Raw genomic sequence first — 21,206 nt, 5'->3', positions numbered from 1 at the left:
CTTGGCGTTGGGCTCCCCACTCATTGGGGAGCCTGCTTCTCCCTCTGTCCCTCCCCCTGCTTGTGCTCTGTCTCTAATAAAGAGAACCTTAAAAAAAAAAAAAAAGCTTGTAGGGTGCCCAGCTGGCTCAGTGGGTAGAGCATGGGACTCTCAATCTTGGGGTTTTGAGTTCAAGCTGCACATTGGGTGTAGAGATTACTTAAAAAGAAAAAAAAGGTTGTTTCCGTCTTTTGTTCTTTTTGATCTTTGTTTGTTTTGGCCCCGAGGGGGTGCACAGTTTCTGGAGGTACTGCAGTATCAGGAGGTTGGAGCTTGGAGAAGATAGAGCAAGCTCCTATTTCATCTCCTGCTTCAGAAATCCACCTCAGAGGTGCCTGGGTGGCTCAAGTCAGTTAAATGTCTGCCTTCAGCTCAGGTCATGACCCCAGGGTTCTGGGATAGAGAGCTCTCTGCTCAGCAGGGAGTCTGCTTCCTGCTCTGGTCCCTCCCTGCTCCTTCTCTGTCGCTCTCTCTCAAATAAATAAAAATCTTTAAAAAAGTTTCATAGTTAAATTGACAGTATGTTAAAAACTCCATCTTCTTTTCAACTGTCTCAACTTCTGAAAAAGCAAAGATGTCAAATTTGTAATGTGCAAAGGGAAACAATTTTTAAAAATACTTTTGCCAGGGCGCCTGGGTGGCTCAGTGGGTTAAAGGCTCTGCCTTTGGCTCAGGTCATGGTCCCAGGGTCCTGGGATCGAGCCCTGCGTTGGGCTCTCTGCTCACTGGGGAGCCTGCTTTCCCCTCTCTCTCTGCCTACCTGTGATCTCTGTCAAATGAATAAACTCTTTAAAAAAAAAATACTTTTGCAGATATGCAAACAAAGAAGTTTGCAGATTGCTTGTTTATGATTATGTTTAATTTTTGACCACCATCAGAGGATGACTTTTTTTTTTTTTTAAAGATTTTATATATTTCGTTGAGAGAGACAGGAAAGAGAGAGAGAGAAGAGAAAGAGAAAGTACAGAAAGGGGGAGGGGCAGAGGGAGAAGCAGGCTCCCTGCTGAGCAAGGAGCCTGACGTGGAACTGGATTCCAGGACGCCGGGGATCATGACCTGAGCTGAAAGCAGACGGTTAACGATGGAGCCACCAAGCACCCCAGACTGTCAACTTTCAATAAACTGGGGGCAGGGGCAATGTGGGGGACTTGGGCATGATGTCTGAGTAACCAACCCAGCAGGGACACACATTAAACTTTGGAGCTTGCTTCCATGCTGGAAAGGTGGCACCCGTAACAACCGTGCATTTGGAGTAACAGCCTTTCCGGCTTGTCTGCTGCCCTCCTTACTCCTGTGCACCTCTCCAGTAAGACAGCAGGAGCTGAGTAAGCTGAGTGTTAGGTAAGATAGAGAGTACTGATCTAGTTCACAGTTCTGGAGAACAGTCCCTTTTGCTGTATTGTTTACAAGGACATGGTTTGCATCGGGCTTTCTGAAATGCTGACAGGAGTTACAACAACCCTACACTGTTTTTTCCAAACTCCCTAGGCTTCCAGGTATTCATTCCAGTATGGGACATTCTTCCATCTTCAAACAGTTCAAAAAAAATGTGTTTAATAAAGCCAGAGCAACACACACCACACCTACACAACAGACATGAAAAGCCTCACCAAAAAAACCCAAGGAAAAACCAAACAATAACAGTCATTCTCTCCCCCAGCACCCTGACTGGAAGATTGGTAACAATGACCGTTATGGTGACTAGAGGGAAATAATAATCTGTAGCCTACTTCCTTTGGAAGACTTTGGCATGACGTCTTCAGAGAAAGGCAGTATGCGTAAACGCGTTTATATGGATACAGAGAGCTGAACCCTCTCCTTCCATCTTAACCTCTCTTCTCATTCACTTCCTACAACACAGACTGTATCTATTTGCATTTCATTTTGTTTCTGTTTGGAGCCGATAAATTTTTATGTATCTGCATTTTGAGTTAAATTTAAATCCTCTTTACTATAGCATGGGAAAAAAAAAAAAAAAAGACTGACCACTGCCAATTTGGTTTCAGCCATTTCATATGGGAATCCAAAAGCATCAAATTTCCTTGTACTCTGGGAACAATATATAGCATGAACAAAAGGTTATAGAGGAAGAAATGTAATTGATTCTGAAGAGCGTGAACATCTGCGAAGAATGTATTGTAAGAGAAAATGATCTCTGAGGGTCCTACTTCTGATGATGAAACAGTTTCTAGTTCCCCCTGTCAGAGAAATAACCCTCTGCTCCACACACCCTTCTTCAAGCCCAATCCACCGAGTGGAGAAAGCAGATGTTTGAAGCTAGTTTCCACAACACAGAAACAAACAGAAATAAGTGTAGAAAACTTTACAAAATGAAACCTGCCTAGTGGTGTTCAGCTGATGGCCTCCGAGAAAATGTGAAAAAAACCTATGTTCTGGTCCAAATTCTGTCAGTAAATATAACAATGACTATGGCCCAGTCAATTTATCTCCCTGCGCCTCAAGTTCCTTGAGCTCTCACATGGGAGACGAACTGGGTGGTGGGAAAGGTCTTTTTATGATGTTGTCTACAATGGTAAGATTAAAAGACTATCGTTTCACCGAGAAGTCCCTTAAGTCTCAGACTTCCCATTTAATTCGATTAATTTTTTAAAGCTTCTTTTTTCTCAAGTAATCTCTACACTCAATGTGGGGCTTGAACCCACACCCCTGAGATCAAGAGTCACATGCTCTACTGACTGAGCCAGCCAGGCACCCCACAGACTTTCCACTTTAGATGGGAAGAGCAAAAATTCTAACACAAGTGATTTAAGAACATCAACATTTATTTAACATGATAAAAAAGAAATGAGATATGAACATTTGCATTTAAACAATAGTAAGTAGACTTTAATACTTACATGTGCTCATTGTATAATATATACACAATGAACATAATTACATTTGTACACAAACTAAGTACTGGATTTGAAAACCTGCTTATTGCTGTACACATCTATCCCAATTGAAGTATAAGCCCAGTACTTCAAAATGCCTACATTTTAAACTGTATTTTTAAGAAAGAGTAAGCGGTAACATTTGTGTTTAAGCTGACAAGAGTGTGGCAGTAACTGCTGACATTGCAATCTGACTGAGAAATAATTATAGCAGAAAACAGGACGTACTTCACTTAGCAATAATAAAATGGCACATCTTAAATATATATATAAAATTTTTACAAATCAAGTGTGAAACAAAGCATTGCAGTAGCCAAAATGGGAAGGAAAAAAAGAAGGAAAACAAGCTTCACTGGAAATAATAACTAAATTTGTGTACTGAAAAAGCAAAAAGAAATAGAAATCCACCCAAACTTTAGAAACATCAAAATCTGGAAATCAGCAATTAAGTAAGCTCTGGCTGTAGACCGCACATTAAAAAAGCACCTTTACTTATGTGCTCTGAAATCATAGCAGCAAGCTGGTGTCAGAACAACCACCTTGAGATTATGGAGTGTACATATGAGCCATTAAAGCTGTTTGGAATAAACATTTTCCAGAAGTGATAAAATGATGCTCTGTGGCCAAAAGCATCAGAACTATGAATTTCATAGATTTAAAATATACTGTACAATATCTTCTCACATTGCTGAAGGTCCATGTCCTTAACTTTGAATGGTTTCAGAAGTCAGTATAGCTGAAAAATAAAGACAGGGAAAATTACTTTGACACCTGCAAAGCTAATGAGTGACCATTTCCTAAAGTAACTGAGGGTGATGTTTTATAACAATGGAACTGACGAGCATGGCCGCGAAAATCCGAAGACATAATACAATGGAAGGACATTTTCTTGTCATTTCATAGGTTTAATTCACAAAGCAAGAATGTAATTAAGTAACACAATTCAGAATAAAAAAAAGTAGCCAAATTTGCGGCTGAATATCAACAGAATGAGCAAAGATTTGCATAACTTTGATAAAATATGTAATAATGTGTTAAGCTGCCCACAGAGCAGCGTCGTTTATGAACATTTCCCAAGTCCTGCCAGAACGACACAGTCAGCGAGATGATAAACACACAGCGAGAAGACATAAACAAATGCCGGTTTGAGGGCCACTAGCTGTTCACCATGGCTGCAGGCCAGAAGCCTAGAAAACAGCCGGCAATGACTGGACCCCATTCCAGTATGGAATGCCACTGGCTCTTAAGGGTGAAAGCAAAATGAAACAAAATCCAAGAATAACAAGTCAAGGAACCTGGAAATGTACTTGAGCTTTAACTGTACATACTCTTTACTGTCAGACGGCATTCTTGATTATCATTGGTCTGTGTACAAAGAATGGTAACCTGTTTATTGAACCAAAAGATAACGAGACTGGATTTTAATGTACACTTCTCCACTAAGATGGACAGAGGCCATCTATCAACTCTTTGCACAAGAGGAATCAAATAAGTATGCTGACTATTCCTATTCTGGTGTGATTCTGTCACCAGCGACAACTGTCACTTCAAGACATAGTAAGTTAAAAGTTTAAAGGCATGAGTGACAGAGGCGAGACATAGGTAAGACAGTAACAAACAGGTTGTTTGTAACTCTACAAAGGATGTCAGTCCTGCATAAATACCAAATGACAACCAACAAAGGCCTCTTCTAGGCTGTATGTAGACATAATCTCAAATAAAAGTTACAAATATGACAGAACAGACACAAATCCTTCTGGATGAACAAAAGGACGCAGGTTATAGTTGCTACAAAAAGGTATGAATGGAAGAAGACTCTAGAAAATAAGCACTGCTGGGTAAACTTAAGTCAATTTAGTATTTGTACTAATTGATCTTGAGTATCTAAAAGTCAAAGGACATGTTAGCAATAATGTTTGTAATATCTCTGTATTTCTGCTGCTTATAATTGTTCAATAGAAACTGGTGTTAACCCTAAAGCATACAATATTACTAGGTCTGGTCGATGGTATAAAAAAATGCAGAAAAAAGCATAAACAGCTCCGTATCTCAGTTTTCTTGAAAAGTAAAAAAGCATATATACCTGTAAGTACAAAACTGCAAGTAAAATTCAGCATTTGTCTATAAAATTGTTACAAGATCTAAGGAAATTATTCTCAATTCTTAAACTATGGCCTAAGGAACAATGTTCAAGTAAGGTTTCCTCTTTCCCCCTGCTCCCAACACAGCTTTTTTCAGTAGGGATCTTCCTTACTTAAAAAAAAATTAATTATTTAAAAAAATTTCTGATAGATGTTAATGATTTTGATATTCCATGTAGTTGGCCGAGCCACAAACACTTCTTTGTCCTTTAAAATAATTAACAGACTCCCACTGCGGGAGACATGCTGCACGAACCATAAAAAACATTACTTGAACAACTCATAATCGCTTCCACAGAACTCTCAGATCTGACTATGGAAAGGAATGCTATGTGGGAGCACAGCTGCAGAACACCATGAGGATTCTCTTGGCACAGGCCATCCCCTCTTCGTTTGGCTGTTTTTATGCACGATGAAATCGGAGACACAGAAAATGCTGTCACGTAGCAAATCACTAGAAGGCCTGAGGCTGGAGATCTGACTTACTGCCCAAGGCTCAAATGCAGAGCCTCCTTGTTCTGCCAATGATCCCTAACAAACAGTCCAGAATTAATCTGTTTTTGTTCACTGAACCGAGTGAATAAAACTCAAGTTAAAAACTCTGAAGTTCAAGCACAAATGCAAAAGGAACTGACGTACTTTTCTGAGACTACACACACATGAAATGGGATCCTTCCGTGAGCCGAGGCTGAGTGGCTGCAACGGGCGATGCTGAGGGCTCAGGAGATGTGGACGGACTTTTCGCTAAAACACACGGAGAGAATGCGAGAAGATAAACATCTTTAGGACACATCTGCAGAAGGAAATCCTGATGTTGTGATTCCATAAAATACGAACATTTCAGGAAGGAATTAAAGTTCTCTCTGGGTTCTGCTATTTTCTAAACTGACAACTGATTATTTAGCACAAAATATCTCTTGAAGACGATTTAAGAATTCTTCTTCCTCCTATACCTTAAACACTGCATACAATGTTATATGCCAATTATACCTCAACAAAATTGGAAAAGAAAATTCTTGTTGTCATCTACCCCCTTTTTCTGGCTTTGAGGTTAATTTTTAGGTGTCCATCTATGAATCACTCCTGGTGGGTCTCACTTTTTAAAAAAGTAATTAATTATTTTTTAAAAAAGTAAGTATGCCTAACATGGGGCCTGAACTCACAACCCTTAGATCGAGAGTCCTATGTTCTACCAACTGAGCCAGCCAGGCGATCTTGGGTCTCACTTTTAAAGGCCTTTATAGTTCATGCAGCTAAATACCATCAACAGTTTAAATGTTGTGATGTTAATACTCCACACACTTTATGCAGATACGGCCAAAACAGAAACAAAGTGGTCAGTGACAATTAAAAAAAAAAAAAAAGTGACAATTTCCATGTATAATGCCTTATAACTGATAGCGGCAAAAGACAGGACAGTGCTTTCTATCTGTTACAAGGAAACATGACTTATCACATAGATCTGCATGATATATATATATATATTAGAGAATACTGCCAGAATCTCACGTCCTTCCTAAGAACAGTCCCAAATAACTTGAATTTCACTGTATTTGCCCTTTAGCAGAATGATGAGGAGGAGGGCGAAAGGAAGGAGGATTATTATTATTTTTTAAAGATTTTATTTATTTAAGAGACAGCAAAGAGAGAGAGCATGCATGAGCAGGGGGAGAAGCAGGCTCCCTGCTGAATGGGGATCCTGAGTGGGGCTCCATCCCAGGACCCTGGGGTCATGACCTGAACCGAAGGCAGACGCCTAACTGATTGAGCCACCCAGGGCCCCGGATGGAGGATTATGAAGAACGGTTTTGGCTTATGGACTATGAGAAGCAATGTGGATAATATGCACTGGCTGTATGATTCCCCATATTTGGCATCCCTTGCCAAATATCAAAAAGGAAAAAAAAATCAAATCTGTAAAAACAAACAAACAAACAAACAAACAAACAAAATCCCTGAAAGTAACACAGACATTTTTATTATTTTATTTTTTAATTGATTATTGTTTTTAGAGAGGGCGGGGGGCTGAGAGGAGGGGCAGACAGAGAAGGAGAATCTTAAGCTGGCTCCATAGCCAGCGTGGAGCCTGACAGGAGGCTCCGATTCACAACCCTTGATCTCACAACCCTGAGATCATGATCAAGGGTCAGTTGTTAACTAATTGAGCCACCCAGGAGCCCTACCTTCTGACGTGCTATGGATCCTGATCTTCTCTCAAAGAAAAACCCAGATGTGGATTACAGCATCAGCTAAACAAACCCATTCCACTAGTTTAGGTATTAAATCTTCTACAGTTCCCAAAGTGGTAGGTTTGTGACTATTCTGAGAATCCAGCCTCAGAGAAACAGGTATGTTTTCCAAGTTCTGGAACATCTTAGTAGAAAAAATTTATGGTATATGAGTTAAGGTTAAGATGAAGAGAGAGTGAGAAAGAGAGAAGGAAGTGATCCCCAAGCCAGGACAGACTGTGGATCTAGGCTGAAGTCCACTTTCCATCCTTCCCAGTAACATCTTTCCTGAAGGGGAACGTGGAGAGGTGAAAATAAATTCAGAGGTTCAGAGGGCACCCCAGTGAGAAAAGCATGAAATGTGTAGTATCTACCTGCCATCATTTGATTTCCTCTAGAAGCCTCAGGAGTTTGTTCGTAAGAAGCAACAGTTTCCTTCTGCTCATGAATATTGTCCTTTATATTTTCTTCAGGATGACTTTCTGTTTTATGATTTGTGATCTGCGTCTCATCCTGAGGGCTATGGAAATAGATTGGAATTTTAAAATCTGGTATTAACAGACTACAATAAAATTTTTTTCTTCCAATTTGTCATTATGAAAATGTTTGACCACATACAAAAGATGCCCCCATTTATAATTAGTAACTGCTAACATTTTGCTTGTAATGAATCACTTTTCTTCTCCCTAATAGAAATCTTTAAACATAAAAAAATGAGAGCAAATGATACATGAAGCCCGTGCACTCAGGTAATCCGTATTTTACCAATATTGTTTCACCTAACTCCCAGTCTCCCACTCCCCAAATTATTAGCAGATTCCAGACATACCATCTGATCTGTAAACATTTCAGTTTGTATTTATAATAGCTTAATGTCATCAAATATCCAGTCAGTGCTCAAATTTTCTTGATTGCCTCAGAACAGCATTTTAGAGTTATTGGTTTCAAGCAGATCTGAAGTCTGTGTATTGTATTTGCCTGACAAGTCTCTTAAAGTTAACTTTACTCTAAAATATCCCACCCCACACATCCTTTTTATTCTTTGCCACTTATGTGAAACAACTTGGTTTCTCCATCCTACAGAGTTTACCACATTCGGTATTTTGCTGATTATATTCTTCTTATTTTTAATAACCTGAAAAGGACGCTGAGGGCATGATCAGATTAAGGATTTTTGGGGAAAGGTAATTATTTCATTAGGTGGGGTTCGTGCACTATTGCACGAACAGGTTGTTTTTTTCCGTGAAATTAAAAAAGATCAGTGAGTTCAAGGTTTCTGGATTTACTTATTATAAACTGCCCTGCCAGACTGTCTGATTTTCTGGCCATGGAGGAATATTATTCAAATCCTTTATTTCTTTAGGGTTAGCAAAACAGTGATATTCGAAGTCTTTTATTTCTTATTGAATGAAATTCTTCTGTAATGAAAAATATCGCCTCAAAAACTTTCTGGTTGCAGTTTATTTGGGAAAGGCAAGATAAACACTTGATTCTCTCCCTTTATGTACCAGGTTTAGGAATAAGAAGCCAATTCCTTAGCATTGTCCAAAGTGGCCAACAAACTATTTTTGTTGTTGTTGTTGGGTCATGAAACTCACAGATTTTTAACATACTAGATGAGTTTTAATCTATACCTATTAACAAAACAGCAGGTTTTCCTCTTGTCAGTGATTGCTAAAAGTTTTTCAAACTCAATCTTGTTATTCACTGAAGAAATAAAGTCATTCTGAAAAATGTTAAATCCCAGCAATTCTCTTTCCAGCTCTGGTAATTTTTCCAATGAAGGGTGAGACCGAGGACATACACATAAGAAAGCCAGTTAAGAAGCACAGCTAAAAAATAGACAGCCAATCACAGTGGCTTTTGGAACACACCCCAACACCTTGGATTTCTGATCAGTGTCTATTCGATCCATTATGCAGCCAGTGCTGAGGGCCTGACTTTGACACAGCACATGCATGTTTTGGTAGGTTTTTTAAAGGTCCTTACCAAATTCCTAGGTGCTAATAAGCATAGTGGTTAAGTGCTATACCTGTGTTTTCTTTCCTTTCTTTTCTTTTTTTTTTTTTTTTTTTAAGATTTTTATTTATTTATTTGACAGACAGAGATCACAAGTAGGCAGAGAGGCAGGCAGAGAGAGAGAGGAGGAAGCAGGCTCCCTGCTGAGCAGAGAGCCCGATGTGGGACTCAATCCCAGGACCCTGAGATCATGACCTGAGCAGAAGGCAGAGGCTTTAACCCACTGAGCCACCCAGGTGCCCTATGCCTGTGTTTTCTTATTTAATCATCATAACACATTTGTGATACAGATACTATTATTACCCCAGTTTTACAGGTAAGGAACCTGCAGTTTAGGGAAGTTATGTAAGTCGCTCAAGCTGGGACAGGAATCCAGACTTTCTGACGCCATCCTTAAGTGTTATACCCTTTTGGGACCGATTCCTTCATCACTTTCCCTAATCATTACCTGTATGGAACATCCTCAGACATTTTCTCCTTGTTTCCCTCTTTATCCATCACTTCCTCTGAACTTACTCCATTTGGTTCAGGTTTGAAAAGGGTTTTGGAAAAAATGTCCTCAGTTTTTTTAAACTACAGAGTAAGAAGAAAAATGATTAAAAAATAAAAGTTTGTTAAAAAAATGATACCCGGTCAAATAGTTACTGAAATACATCTTTAGATTCAAGTATATGAAAAATATTAACATTCTTAGTACGAGATACAAAAAGTTATTTGCCTGGAGGGATGATACACATTGCTAATAGCCAGCAGCTCTGGGATATAAGATTCTTTAATTGGGGTTAACAGTAATTTATTCTAGCCTTGATTATGTTTTAAATGTCCAATTAACCCATTTTTTGATGTGCTGAATACATCACTCAGGTTAAACAAAACGTATCATTTCACTTAGACTCATGGTCTCTGTGATGAAATGAAACAATTATTTTCAACCTTATTCCTTGATCTAATCTTCAAAAATCTACCCCGTGGAATAACTGTTCTAAAATAATCTCTCTACCTCTTTGCTGAAATCCGTATTTTGAGGTTCAGCTTCTTTTAGTCGAACAATTTCTGCTGCAGGAGTTTCATGGTTTGGCTTCACATCATTTTCTCTAATGACCGTATCCAATTCCTTAACGTTATCATCCCTTCTTCGAGTCTGTCCAAAAGAAATATAGCAGAGATTCATACTATGAAGTCATGTACAGTTTTTAGATAGCACCTGTTAATTTTGAAAAAGGCTGATCCTCACTCACAAGAAGATTTCTTTATGAAAACCAACGGAGGGAAAAAATATACATATCAGTATTCCACACATTTTTTTTCATCATCTCTTTTAAGCATCCATTTTGTAAGTTGGAGAATGTGTAATTATTCAACTGTTAATCTGCTGGGTCTTTAGTAGCAATGCCTACCAGCTCTTGATCAGATGGAAAGGGGATTTCCAGGAGGACAGAAAGACACTTTTAGCTGATGCATGCTTGCTAACACAAACAGACCAGACTGAAGCTACTGAAAAAGTTTCCCATGTCTTTTATCTCTGTACTGATGAATCAGGGTAACAAACAAATCCTAAGAAATGGAATGGCGTCATTTTACAAGGTGGGGTTGGAATGTGATGAATAGTAGACTTAGGACTTTTATTTAGAAGTTCTCTCCCGCTACAATTTAGGTCATGTTAAATTAGGACAGAGAGTAATATAGATTTTATTGGAGGGGGAACTGGGGACTATCTTGGCATTTCACATTTGTGGAAAGTACTTTTATCTTCTTAGTATCTCTATGAAGTAAATGGGATGGGCTGTATTGTCATCTGATTTACAGCAGAGAAGAGGGAGTCCACAACTGGTAGGAGGTCATCCAACAAGTACGAGAGCTCTGATTTTTTGAACTCAGGGCTATTTCCATTTTACTAAGCTGTCTTAGCTTATTTTTATGGGAATTAAGTAATATAAAATAAGCATACTGTAGACATTTTTGAAAACCCATCAATCATGTAAATCCATTATCCTGATTCAAGTGGTATTAGATTTACACAGAAGAATGATTAAATGCAATAGATCTACCTGGGTAATCCTGAATAGATTATCCCTTAAACCTGAAGGACTCTGTAAGGGTGACTGGTCTAAAGCACCAATAACATTTAATCCTTTTTTCTTTTCCCTCAAGCATGCTTGCTGATGTCTCCTTATTCTTTCCATTTGCTCTTCCACAGTCATCCTCGGTCGGGTACTTTCCGCCAAACAGAGTTGTTCCACTGCACTTCTCGGCCGTTCCTTTAAATTAAAAATAGACATAGGAATACAGGAATGTAGAATAAATTTTGAAAAGTACATTGGAATAAAAAATGTTCTAAAATGCATTTATTTTCTTCTCAAAGTTGAAAGTGCAAACTGTTTTATCCTTCAGGAGTAACTGGTGATGTGTGGTCATTGTAAGAGGAAACTATAAAACTCAAACTAGGAAGGGGTACAGCTTCTAAATATGAGAGATTTACTTTATTTAAAAAAAATTTCTCGGGGTGCCTGGGTGGCTCAGTGGGTTAAAGCCTCTACTTTCGGCTCAGGTCATGATCCCAGGGTCCTGGGATCGAGCCCCACGTCGGGCTCTCTGCTCGGCAGGGAGCCTGCTTCCTCCTCTCTGCCTACTTGTGATCTCTGTCTGTCAAATAAATAAATAAAATCTTAAAAAAAAAAAAATTCTCAAGATTTTATCTTTAAGTAATCTCTATACCCAACATGGTGACTGAACTTTAAACCCTGAGATCAAGAATCACATGCTCTACCAACTAGACAGCCAGGCGTCCCAGAGATTTATTTTAATGAAAATGTGATGTTTTAAATCACACATTTACTGTGAGAAGAGTTGTACAGAAAAATCCTTAGTTTACGATCAATAACAGAACTATAAAAATACTATTTTCCATAAATCAGATGGTTTTATTTGGATACTATATATATACACATACGTGTGTGTGTGTGTGTGTGTGTGTGTATATATATATATATATATATATATATGACTCATTTTTATGGTTTACTGAAGGGTTTAAAAATATTTGTCGGGGGCGCCTGGGTGGCTCAGTGGGTTAAGGCCTCTGCCTTCGGCTCAGGTCATGATCCCAGGGTCCTGGAATTGAGCCCCTCATCCGGCTGTCTGCTCCACAGGGAGCCTGCTTCCTTTCCTCTCTCTCTGCCTGCCTCTCTGCCTACTTGTGATCTCTGTCTGTCAAATAAATAAATAAAATCTTAAAAAAAAAAATTTGTCACATTAAATAACCAATCCTTATTACTTTCTTATTAAAGATGTAAAACAATATTGGTATAAAATGTCAAATAAGAACTTTATTGTGTTAGCCATAAGCAAATTTTAGCTTATTTTACATGATAGAACATTTAAATATTAAACATATGCTAGAACCTATGGCATAGAATCCATAGGTTTATGTCTCTAGTCTAAGTTGGTGAGGATTGACCATGAGACACTGGTGAGGTTGCTTGCTCTCGAAAAAACCCAGGGTGGAGGTAAGCAGTTTGTCAGCAAACCCTCTAAGATCTTTTTTCTCTCTCCTGCAATCTAAAAAATGCTTGCAGGGCATGAGCTATAGCACTAGAACCATTTTCTCTTTCTTTTTTTCTTTCTTTTTAGAAGATTTTATTTATTTGAGAGAGAGAGAGCACAAGCAGGGGGGAGGGGTAGAGGGAGAAGCTGACTTCCCACTGAGCAAGGAGCCCCACACAGAGCTTGATCTCAGGACCCTGATCATAACCTGAGCAGAACAGATGCTTAGCCAACTGAGCCACCCCAGGCGTCCCAACTAGAGCCATTTTCAATTGTATAAAATAAATATCTTTTTTATTTTTTAAAATTAATTTAATGAATTTATTTGACAATGAGAGAGAGAGGCAGAGAGAAGGGGAATACAAGAAAGGGCAGAGGGAGAGGGAGAAGCAGTCTCTCTGCTGAGCAGGGAGCCTGATGAGCCGAACGCTTAAGGACTAGGCCATTCAGGTGCCCCTAGGATAAATATCCTAAAGAGTTCAAGTAAAAACTAAAAGGAAGAGGAAAAATGAAAAGCCTTAATGTGTTTAAGCAAAAGCCACATTTGCTTTGGAAAACAAAACATCAAACAAACCAAAAAAAACATTTAAAAAAAAAAAGCAAATTTTAAATACAGACTGGGAATTAGCTACTACAGCATCCCTTTCCTTTTATTTTGGATTTCATTAAGTTTCTTTTTTTATTTTATTTTTTTTAAAGATTTTATTTATTTATTTGTCAGAGAGAGAGAGAGTGAGAGCGAGCACAGGCAGACAGAGTGGAAGGCAGTGGCAGAGAGAGAAGCAGGCTCCCTGTGGAGCAAGGAGCCCGATGTGGGGACTCGATCCCAGGACGCTGGGATCATGACCTGAGCCGAAGGCAGCTGCTTAACCAACTGAGCCACCCAGGCGTCCCTTCATTAAGTTTCTTATTTTATCCTTTTATTTTTAGTTACTACAAACAAGCAGACTTCCTCGCTTTTTCACATTTATGCAAAAATGCTGTGACACTGAAGCTTCCTTTTTTCACGTTGTTATATTGAAAAAAATTTACTGTTTCTAAATGCCAAATATTGTCATTTTCCATAAAGAAATCTTAAAAAAACCTGACATACTCATTTCTCATACATTATGGAACTTGTCTGTTATAGTCCAAGTATTTTAATCTGGCACTGACTTTGTTTATAAAGGTCCTTTCTTTACCAATGTTATGTAACTGTAGTATTCCGTACTTTTCTCACCTGTCTTTGTTTATGTAGAAGTTTTTCTTCTACTATTTAAGATAGTTATGTACTAAAAAAAAGATAGTTATAGCATATAAATCTACTAATATCTTTCTTATCTCAACACACATTTTAATTTTTTCAATATAAGCTCCACACCCAATATGGGGCTTGAACTGACAACTTCAAGATCAAGATTTGCATTTTCGGACGCCTGGGTGGCTCAGTGGGTTAAGCCTCTACCTTTGGCTCAGGTCATGATCTCAGGATCCTGAGATCACGTCCCGAGTTGGGATCTCTCCTGGGCGGGGAGCCTGTTCCTCCTTTCTCTCTCTCTGCCTGCCTCTCTGCCTACTTGTGATCTCTCTCTGTCAAATAAATAAATAAAATCTTAAAAAAAAAAAAAAAAAAAAAGAGTTGCATTTTCTACTAACCGAACCAGCCAGGCATCCCTCAATAAGCACTTTTATTATTTTAAATTTTATTATTACTATTTTTAAAGATTTTTTTTATTTATTTGTCAGGGATAGAGGGAGAGAGAGCGAGCAAGCACAGGCAGAGAGGCAGGCAGAGGCAGAGAGAGAAGCAGGCTCCCTGCTGAGCAAGGAGCCCGATGTGGGACTTGATCCCAGGACTCCTGGATCATGACCTTAGCCAAAGGCAGCTGCTTAACTAACTGAGCCACCCAGGCATCCCTAAAGGTTTTATTTTTAAGTAATCTCTATACCCAACATGGGGCTTGAACTCACAGCCCTGAGATCAGGAGTTGCGTTCTCTACCGACTTGAGCCAGCTGGGTGCCCTTTTCGACATGCACTTAAAAAAAAAAAAGAGTTTATTTATTTATTTGACAGAGAGAGACACAGTGAGAGAGGGAATACAAGCAGGGGAAGTGGGAGAGAGAAGCAGGCTTCCCACCAAGCAGGGAGCCTGATTCGGGGCTTGATCCCAGGACCATGGGATCATGACCTGAGCTGAAGGAAGACACTTAACGACTGAGCCACAGGTGCCTCATGACATGCATTTCAAAAATCCTTTACTGTTAATTTATTTTAGCATTACAATTTCCAAAGAAAATACCATTTCAATCTGTCAAAAAATGCCTAACTATGAACAAATAATACTATTATAAAACCATGACCACTAATGGTAATAATGATGTATAGAAATTCATTAATTTTTATTCTATAATAATTATCTTTCTAGGTCTTCATGCTAGTTAAAATATTGTATTTCTTGTATGTAAATTTGTCAGATGTTTTGGGCATACTTTGTAGCTGTACTTTAATATCTTCCATGAATAACCATAAATCTTATCATTTGTAGTACTTTCCATTCTTACAACTTCAAAGTACCAAATTACCTTGTACCAAGTAAGTAGAGAATTTATAAAGATGAACGTAAAAGTTTTGGGGCACCTGGGTGGCTCACTTGGTTGAGCATGTGGCTCTTGATTTCGGCTTGTCATGATCTCAGAGATCACCCCATGTTGGACTCTGCACTCAGCCTAGAGTCTGCTTGAGACTCTGTCCCTCTGCCTCTGCCCCACCCAGGCTCGTGCTCTCTAAGATAAATAAAGAAATATATCTTTTTTTTTTTTAAATTTTATTTACTTACTTGACAGAGAGATCCCAAGCAGGCAGAGAGGCAGGCAGAGGTGGGGGGGGGGGAAGCAGGCTCCCCACTGAGCAGAGAGCCAGACGAGGGGCTTGATCCCAGGACCCTGAGACCATGACCTGAGCTGAAGGCAGAGGCTTAACCCACTGAGCCACCCAGGCGCTGAAGAAATAAAATCTTAAAAAAAAATTTCTAGGGTGTCTGGGTGGCTCAGTTGGTTAAGGGTCTGCCTTTGGCTCAAGTAATGATCCCAGGATCCTGGGACTGAGCCCTGCATTGGGCTCCCTGCTCAGCAGAGAGCCTGCTTCTCTCTCTCCCTCTGCCCGTCCCCCCCCGCCCTCCCGCCCCACTTCGGCTTTATGCATCCCCCAAAAAAAAAAAAAAAAAACAAAAAAAAAAAACCCCAAACCAAACCAAACCAAAACAAAAACCCAAAACAAGGGGCGCCTGGGTGGCTCAGTCGGTTGGGCCACTGCCTTTGGCTTGGTCGTGGTCCTGGGATTGAGTCTCGTATTGGACTTCCCCTGCTCTTCAGGGAGCCTGCTTCTTCCTCTCTCTCTCCCTCTGCTTGTGATCTCTCTCCCTCTCCATCAAATAAATAAATACAATCTTAAAGAAATCTTATAATAAATAAATAAATAAAATCTTAAAAAACAAAACAAGACACCACTTAAAAAAATTCTTTTGCATCCTAAATTCCTAAGACTACCTGGTGAAAAGGAGTTAAATACCCTGATAATCTTTTCCAAATGACCAAGATTAGACTGGTTTACAGCAGACTGAATTCAGTGGCTCTCAGATGAATATGTGAAATATGGAATTTATTTCCCAATCTCCATTCAATTCTCCAATCTCAATTCACATTTCTCAGTTGGCAGGGAACCGGCCAACTCCAAATCTACCACAGCTAAAAGGCCCTCTAAACTCAGGGTAGCTTGGAAATCCATTTCCTTGGCTGACTAAAGGACATGTCTATCAGTCTCATCAAAGAAACTCTTAGAGGTGTCAAGAGATGTAATAAAAGGCAGCTATATGAGAACAGATTCCACAAACCGTGGACCTCATGTCAAGGCTGATCAAGACAAACCTAGATTAGGTACTGAGTAGGTCAAATCCCCTAGGTGCTTATTTCCTGAATGTACTTAAAAGAAAAAAAATTAAGACTAGTTTTTCTTAGAGTATGTAAAAAAATTTTTGGTGGAACACTAAAAAGGAAATTATGTGTGAGAAAGCAATATATAGGCTTAAGAATTCTTCTAGAAATTAACTTCTAGTTAAATACCGTTCTTGAATCCATCATCTTCTTAGTTTTCCTTAAGGTTACATAGGAGGCTATTGTCGAAGATTCAGGTGTTGGTGATTTTGTTCTGGGAGGAACTACTCCAACAGGAAAGTGGGAACCTAAAAATTAAAATAGTAGTAAGTTCTACAAAACATCTCTTACACAACATAACACTTTGTTCTGACATACTCAATTTCTGAAGCTTTTATTTTATTTATTTTATTTTTAAGTAGGTCCCATGCCTAGCGTGGAGCCCAGAGCAGGGCTTGAGCTCCCAACCTTGAGATCAACACCTGAGCAGAGATCAAGAGCTGGATGCTTAACCAACTGAGCCACCCAGCCATCCCTCTGAGGCTTTTAAAATCAAAAGGCAAATTTACTGGAGTGCCTGGGTGGCTCAGTTAAGCATCCAACTCCTGATTTCTCCTCAGTCATGATCTCAGTATCATGAGCTCCGTGCTGCCCAAGATTCTCCCTCTTCCTCTGCAACTCCTCCCCCCTGTTAAGTGTGCGCATGCTCTCTCGCCCTCTCACAGAAAAGAGGGCAAATTTATTTTCATTTGTTTATTTTTTAAAAGATTTTATTTCTAAGTAATCTCTATACCCAGTGGGGCTTGAACTTACAACCCTGAGATCAAGAGTCCACATACTCTACTGACTGAGTCAGCTAGGGGCTTTATAGAGCAAATTTATTGTTTGAGAAGAGCCAGAGAAACTGTAGTAGCCTTCCATTAATGTACTCTGCCTAAAGTTCTACAGACGAAAAGATGACTTCAAAAATTGTGATTATGAAACTAGGAACACACAAGGGATCATATATCCTCACAACAACCTTCTGAAGGAAAGATGAAGGAAGTCCAGTATCTGCATTAATGTCCTCCTCAGTCCGGAGAGCTCAAGCAGCAGCATGGCTGGAGTTTCCCAGTTAGACTTCTTTCCACTCACAACATTTTCAGAGACTGAAAAGACCTTAATCCTCTCATATATTAAAGATCAGGAAAGACACGGCCCAGAAAGGTTAAGTGATTGACCTAAATGTCCTTAATTTCCATGCGGTCTCTTTTCAGTCACACTGCAGTGTCTCAATAAAGAGTCCACTAGGGGTGCCTGGGTAGCTCAGTGGGTTAAAGCTTCAGCCTTCAGCTCAGGTCATGATCCCGGGGTCCTGAGATCGAGCCCCGCATTGGGCTCTCTGCTCCTCAGGGAGCCTGCTCCCCACTCCCCTCTCTCTGCCTGCCTTTCAGCCTCCTTGTGATCTCTGTCTGTCAAATAAATAAATAAATAAATCTTTTAAAAAAAAAAAAAGTCCACTAACAACCTTATCAATAGTTACCTATAGGTAACTATATCACTATATATATAACTGTTAACTATAACTATGTATCACTGCTACTTTCTCTTTTATAAATTTTAAAAATTTCTAAAATGAACACATACCACAGAAAATAAAACACATAACACAAAATCATTAGCAACAAAAATAAAAGCTAAAAATAAGTTAACATATAAAATGTATGCATTTGGGGCGCCTGGGTGGCTGAGTCGTTAAGCATCTGCCTTCAGCTGAGGTCATGATCCTGGGGTCCTAGGATCAAGACCTGCATCAGGCTCCCTGCTCAGCAGGAAACCCGGGTCTCCCTCTCTTCCTACCCCCCTGCTTGTGTTCCCTCTCCTGCTTTGCCTTTGTCAAATAAATAAATAAAATCTTAAAAGTGAATGCATTCATATCATAGTCGTCTTGTTTAAGTAGAATATATGCACTAATAACCACTGAGGACATTTGTAAGAGAACAAATTGTTAAAATCTCAATGGTTTTCTTAGGAAAAAAAGAGAAAAACGCCACTTTCTTTGGCCTCATTTACAGTTACATCAACTAAGCAGAAAAAGGAAAAAGGAAGTCTAGTTTCTCCCCCAAAGACAAATGGTAGGTCTATCATTCAGGAATCCTTTAATTTATATACCAGGGACGCCTGGGTGGCTCAGTGGGTTGGGCCGCTGCCTTCGGCTCGGGTCATGATCTCAGGGTCCTGGGATCGAGTCCCGCATCAGGCTCTCTGCTCAGCAGGGAGCCTGCTTCCCTCTCTCTCTCTGCCTGCCTCTCCATCTACTTGTGATTTCTCTCTGTCAAATAAATAAATAAATAAAATCTTTAAAAAAAAAAAAAATTTATATACCAAACAATCTACAGCTTAGGCTTTAATATTGTTTATGAACTCTACAAATATTATATGGTTGTATAATTTAAGAATATGAAGAGCTGAACTGATACATAATATAGGTAATTTTGCAATTCAAACAAAGAGAAAGCCTGTATTATCCCAGTTAGTGATCCATTTTGGAAAGTTCCACTTTAAGTCACGTGGCAGAAATTAGGCCATGATTGATCTGTGTACTTCAGACAATTTAGTTAGGTGAGTGCTTATAAATTAAAATTAGGGGTACAAAACTGGCTCAGTTGAGAAAGCATGCAACTCTCCATCTCAGGGTCATGAGTTCAAGCCCCATGTTGAGTACAGAGATAACTAAAAAGAAAAGATAAAAAACCAAACACCTAAATTTTAAAAGGCAAATTTCTAAGATTTTATTTATTTATTTGACAGACAGAGATCAGAAGCAGGCAGAGAGGCAGGCCGAGAGAGAGGGGGAAGCAGGCTCTCCGCTGAGCAGAGAGCCCAATGCGGGGCTTGATCCCAGGACCCTGAGATCATGACCTGAGCCAAAGGCAGAGGCTTTAACCCACTGAACCACCCAGGCGCCCCAAGGTAAATTTCAAGAAAGAATCAAAACGCTATAGAGAACATATGTCAGACAAGGCATTTTTTATTAGTAAAGACATGCATTCACGGAACAAATGATAATCAACTTCTTCACTTTTTTCAATTTAATTAAATTCCTACTGATGAGTTAAAAGTCATTTAGTAAACAATCGCTAAATTTTGGTCAACTTGACTGGTCACGTTTATCCAATACATATCATAAGGCATTATGACTATATAAGAGCCAGAAAAAAGAATGGAATAAAATATGCAAAAGCAAAGAAAAAAGTGTAGTCCTTATTTTATATATGCTCTAAACACACTGCCCACAGGGATTAAAAATATACATGTGATACATAGCAACTTTTCCCCCAATACTCTACCTGAAAGGGGTAGATGCCACTCAGTTCCAGGAAACCAGTGCTGTTGAAACAGGGGCATTCTGGCTAGATTTATTAAGTTTTTTTTTCCCCTAAAGATTTTATTTTATTTTATATTATTATTATTATTTTTTAAATTTTATTTTTTTTTAAAGTTTTATTTATTTATTTGCCAGAGACAGAGGGAGAGAGCGAGCGAGCACAGGCAGAGGGAGAAGCAGGCTCCCTGCGGAGCAAGGAGCCCGATGTGGGACTCGATCCCAGGACCCTGGGATCATGACCTGAGCCGAAGGCAGTTGCTTAACCAACTGAGCCACCCAGGCGTCCCCCAAAGATTTTATTTATTTATAATCTCCACACCTAAGGTGGGGCTTGAATTTATAAGTCCAAGATCAAGAGTTATATGTTCTACCCACTGTGCCAGCCAGGTGCTCCTAGATCTATTGAGTTTTTAAGAAAAGCTATAAAGTCCCCATTTTTTTTTTTCTAAGTAGGCTCTATGCCCAGAGTGGATCCCAACACGGAGCTTGAACTCATGACCCTGCGATCAAAACCTGAGCTGAGATCAAGAGTCAGACTCTTAGCTGACAGAGCTAAGTTCCAATTTCTATTTTTATTTTTTTTTAATAAAAGGAAACACAGGCAACATTCCCTTTTTTAATTTTTAAAAAGATTTTATTTATTAACAGAGAGAGACAGAGAGAGACAAAGAGCAGAAGCAGACCCCCTGCCGATCCAAGCTGAAGGCAGACACTTAACCCACTGAGCCAACAAAGTTCCCCAAAGTTCCACTCTTTAAAAGTTGGCAACCAATGGGGTGCCTGGGTGTCTCAGTCGGTTAAGCATCTGCCTTCTGCTCAGTTCATGATCCCAGGGTCTTGGGATCAAGCCCTGCATTTGGCTCTCTGCTCCTTGTGGTCTCTCTCTCTAAGTGAATAAAATCTTTAAAAACAAACAAACAAACAAACAAACAAACAAACAAACAAAAAAAACAAGGAAAGCTTTACTGAATTAGAATAAATGGATACTTCCATAATATGATAGCCCATATGAAAGCCAGTACCATGATCCATGGGAAAAGTTTTAAAAGCTTTTCCACTGATGTC

At 39.3% G+C, this 21,206-nt stretch overlaps 1 protein-coding gene across 4 annotated transcripts in view; it reads right to left on the bottom strand.

Annotated features, from left to right (window-relative positions):
* Positions 1–2,804: 2,804 nt before the first annotated feature.
* Positions 2,805–21,206, bottom strand: part of PLEKHA5 (pleckstrin homology domain containing A5) — a 237,749-nt gene continuing 219,347 nt past the window's right edge. For all 4 annotated transcript variants that reach the window (XM_059402683.1, XM_059402684.1, XM_059402685.1 and 1 more), the window contains 7 exons: positions 16,964–17,082; positions 11,370–11,579; positions 10,322–10,462; positions 9,770–9,894; positions 7,677–7,822; positions 5,714–5,818; positions 2,805–3,669 (listed from right to left, as the gene is read on the bottom strand). In XM_059402683.1, coding sequence (XP_059258666.1) covers positions 5,724–5,818; positions 7,677–7,822; positions 9,770–9,894; positions 10,322–10,462; positions 11,370–11,579; positions 16,964–17,082 — 836 coding nt within the window. In that variant the 3' untranslated portion in view covers positions 2,805–3,669; positions 5,714–5,723. The remainder of the gene's footprint in view (positions 3,670–5,713; positions 5,819–7,676; positions 7,823–9,769; positions 9,895–10,321; positions 10,463–11,369; positions 11,580–16,963; positions 17,083–21,206) is intronic.

This window comes from Mustela nigripes, chromosome 6 (genome assembly GCF_022355385.1).
Source record: "Mustela nigripes isolate SB6536 chromosome 6, MUSNIG.SB6536, whole genome shotgun sequence".
NCBI lineage: Eukaryota > Metazoa > Chordata > Mammalia > Carnivora > Mustelidae > Mustela > Mustela nigripes.
The sequence above is the reverse complement of the archived record's forward strand: the minus strand, read 5'-3'. Positions and strand labels throughout refer to the sequence as shown.